The 3,759-nt window shown below is 56.6% G+C and overlaps 1 protein-coding gene across 2 annotated transcripts in view; it reads left to right on the forward strand.

Moving 5' to 3' along the window:
* The first annotated feature begins 215 nt into the window (after nt 1-215).
* The window catches only part of SALL1 (spalt like transcription factor 1), a 15,504-nt gene continuing 11,960 nt past the window's right edge, over nt 216-3,759 (forward strand). Inside the window, exon 1 of one of the 2 annotated variants that reach the window (XM_035543711.2) lies at nt 216-929. In XM_035543711.2, the coding sequence (XP_035399604.1) occupies nt 854-929 (76 nt within the window). In that variant the 5' untranslated portion in view covers nt 216-853. The remainder of the gene's footprint in view (nt 930-3,759) is intronic. The other variant, XM_035543712.2, reaches the window with a different exon arrangement.

The following is a 3,759-nucleotide window of genomic DNA, read 5'->3' on the forward strand; positions in this document are numbered from 1 at the left end:
CATGATATATGGAAAGGGAAGGAGGGGAGGAGGGCGAAAACGGATCTTTATTTGCAAATGCGAGAGACAGAAGAAAGGAAAAAAAAAAAGAGAGAGAGAAAAAAAAAACACCCGAAACTTTTTTGCGGCGGCGGGACGGCGGCGGAGCGGCAGGCGCGGGGCCGGGCAGCGAGAGCGAGATCGAGATCCGGAGCGGCATCCGGAGCGGGGCTGTCCCCGAGCGGGCGCTCGCCGGACGCCGCCGGGGGTGCGGGGCCGCCCCGCCGCTGCCCCCAGCCGCGCGTCCCGCCCCCTGCCCGCTCCTTCGCTGCTTCCCCTGCCCTGCCGGCACGGCTCGGGCAGCGGCCGCCTCCCCCCAGTCTCCCCCCCAAAAAAAAGAAAAAAAAAAAAAAAAGTGAAGCGAGGCGCAAAGCGGGGAGCCCGTCGGGGCTGGAGGCAGGGGCGAGGGGAGCCGCATTCCTATAGTAACCGGGATGGCGCGGTGCAGCCCCGGCTGGTTGCTAAGAGGGTTAAACTGTATCCAAACAGCTTTGGGGAAATCCAGCCCCTTCTCCTGCCACATGGATCGACTCATTGGGTGGGAGCGGCGGAGAGACAAGGGTCTCCAGCAAATCAGCGCCTAATTGATTAAGGCGAGCTGGTTTGAATAGAGCTGGCCATGTGCCAATCGCCTTTCAAAGAGCCCCTCTATGATTAATCGCAATGCATTATTGATAATCATAATTATAGCAGGACACATGCGCGGTGCGCGGAGGATTGGGGAGGTTGGGGGGGGGAGGCTCGATTTCCGTAATTTTGAGAAGATTTTTTTTTAGTAATTTTTTATTCTGCCCCAGCTGATGTTTGAGCCAGCATGTCGCGGAGGAAGCAGGCGAAGCCTCAGCATTTCCAATCCGACCCCGATCTGGCCTTGTTATCCCAGCGAAATGGTGAGTTCTTCTCCTCTCCCGCGCACGCATTTTAACACAAACCCGCACAAAATAGATCAACTTACCTCGCGGGGAGCCGGGGCCGCGGCGGAGCGGGGCAGCTGGATCTCCCGGAGTTACGTGCGGGGGGGGTCCCTTTTGGGGTTTTGCTCCAACTTGTTGGCTTTTCTCTAATTTTATTTTTTAACTCGGCATTTTCTTTCGCGTGTTTTCCTAACGAAACCCTCAACTCTCTCCGTTTTGTTTTTTTCTTTCTTTCTTTTTTGATGTTTTTCCTCCGCCCTCCCCCCGCGGGGCGGTCTGGCATCCCGAGCCCGCAGGAGATGGCTCCGCGCCCTCCGCGCCCCGCGGGGCAGGGGAACAACGGGGGGCTGCAGCGGGGCGCCTGAGCCCCGCAGTCCCCCGGCCCGCTTCACCCCTCTCCGGCCACCCGCACGGTCCCCCCGAAAGGGCGGAAAACCCCCTCGGGCACCCGCTTTCGTGCCCCCCTCTCCTCCCTCCCGAACTCCCCTCTCCCCGCCGCCCCGAACATTTCCCGGGGGCCGAAAAGTTGCGGCGGGGGCATCGCCCCGGCCCGGCAGCCGCCGAGCAGCTCCGCCAGCGCGGAAGCCCGGGGCAGCTCGGGGGTTTGTTTGCTCACCCTATTTTTATTTCATTTTAGTTTTTTTTTTTTTTTTTTTTTCTCCGCCTCCCCCCTCCAAGTCGGTGAGCGAGGAATAAACGCCGGCTTTGTGTCCGCCGAGATTTGGAGAGGAAGCGTGTGAATTATTTTTTTTCTTTCTCTCCCCATTCCTCCCCCCCAGCCCCCCTCTTTTCCCTCCCCCCCTCCCGGGAAAAGGGGGATTTCGGAGCAGTTTGGGCGCAGCGCGGCGGGGCCGTGCCCCTACCCCTGCCCCTACCTGCGCCTGCCGGCGGCCGGGACGCGGGGCGACAAGTGGGCGGCGGGGGCCACGGGGACCGGGGGGCCACGACTTGTCGTCGTCCGTCCCCGTCCCCCCACCTCCCCCCCCCCCCCGTCTCCCCGGTGGCCATGAGGAGGGCGAGCCCCGGGGGGGGAGCCGCGGGCCAGAGGCGCCTGGGGCGGGCAGGTAAGGGAGAGCCGGGGCGCGCCGGTGTCCCCCTTTGCCTCCCGGCCCCGCCGCTCGGGAGCACCTTGGGCTTTGCCCGGGGCCGGCGGCAGGCTCCCGGCGGTGCTGCTGCCGCCTCCTGCCCGGCTCGGCCCGGCCCGGCCCCGCAGCCCTGCGAGCGGCGGAGCGCAGCGCGGTGCCCGCTACGGGCGGAACGCGGGGAGGGGGCCCCGCGATCCGAACCCCGTCGGAAAGTTTGGGGGGCTGTGGCCCTGCCCGCTGCACCGCTCCCGGGAACCCCGGCACGGCTGCTTTGCCTCGCGTAGCTCTGCAGAAAAGGTTCTCAAAAGTCCCTCGGCTCCCGGGAGGCGGCCGCTGGTTTTTAGCTGAGTTTGGGGCGCTCAGAGTGCGCTCGAGTTTTGCCATTTGCTGAGCTTAATCCCCTTTCTCGTCTCAGTATACGTATTTATTTTTCTTGCGCTGTTATTTCTACTTCCTCCTGAAGTTTCGAGCAGGAGTTGGGGAAAACGCTGGGGTTTTAATTTGTCTTTCATCGGCCTCCTAGGAAAGAATTCGGAACTTCTTAAAGTGAGTGGAGAAGGGGAAAGCTGAGATGGAAATTATCTTGCTGGGAAAACAGAGAGGGATTTTTCACATCTTCACTTTGTTTAATTGCATCTTCTGGCGCTCGGGGTCTTTTATGTTTTTACCGGACAGAACAGAGCAAAACACCTTCAAGCATCTATTTTAAAAGTAGCCGTTTCTTCTGGTTTCAGTCTTTTGATCTGATTTTGCACATCATTTTCAAGTGAAAGACCCTGGGAGTGTGAGAAAGGAATGTTAGCTGAGCAGCTTTCCTGCCTGTTGCTAAATGATGTACTTGCAGTAAGTTGGATTTTGACTGAAATTATAGCTCGGAAGTGAAGCTTTTGTTTAGTGTGCGTGCCTATCGGAAGTTAAATAAGTAAATAACAAAGTTTATTTTCAAAAAATACCGGCCGATAGCCTAGGAGAAGCAGAGGGCTTTATTACAAAATCTGTAGGAGCTGCCTCCCGCCCTTCCGTAGTAATGGGCTTGGGTTATGGCTGTTTTACTTGCTGAGACGCTAAGTTTTGAGTAAGTTGCCCAGAGGGTGTGTTTTGTAAGCGTGTTTCAGGATCCAGGATTTGCAATAATCCCGGCACGGGGCTGCCCTCCGCCTCGCTGGGGTCCTAGTTTGGCGCTGCAGTGAGACGGGGTGGGCGAGCTGCAGCGAGGACGAGTTCGCGTCGTACGCCTTGCACGACAAAAACTCGGGATTCTGAGAGCTCCTTTCTTTTCCTTTCACACCCTGACTTCAGGTTTGCTAATTCTTCTGCGTTTTTCACAGGGTTCAGGCAAATTTGGCATCGCGAGCCCTCCGAGGCACTTACCGTAAAGGTAGAGCTGGGCAGTATTTTGAGCGAATGAATAGAGTGGCCCACGAAAACTTCTTGCATCTGATTTGAATTCTGGTTTGTTGAACTTTCTGTTATAGTTCCATATCTAAAGATCGATGGAAAAAAGTTCATCAGGCTGCAACAGCACGTATTTATTTTTTTACTGCTCCCTTTTTTTAAAGTTCAAAGCTCACTCAGTTCACCCTCACTAGGGAGATTTCCACTTAAAATGTATTTTTGGTGCAATCAGTGGATAAGTAAATTTACCTTCTACGTTCACCCCGTGAATGTGCACATTTAATAAAGTTCATGTTGGATTAACCAGAACAGGTATCAGACTAATA

Source organism: Cygnus atratus, chromosome 12 (genome assembly GCF_013377495.2).
Source record: "Cygnus atratus isolate AKBS03 ecotype Queensland, Australia chromosome 12, CAtr_DNAZoo_HiC_assembly, whole genome shotgun sequence".
Classification (NCBI taxonomy): Eukaryota; Metazoa; Chordata; class Aves; order Anseriformes; family Anatidae; genus Cygnus; species Cygnus atratus.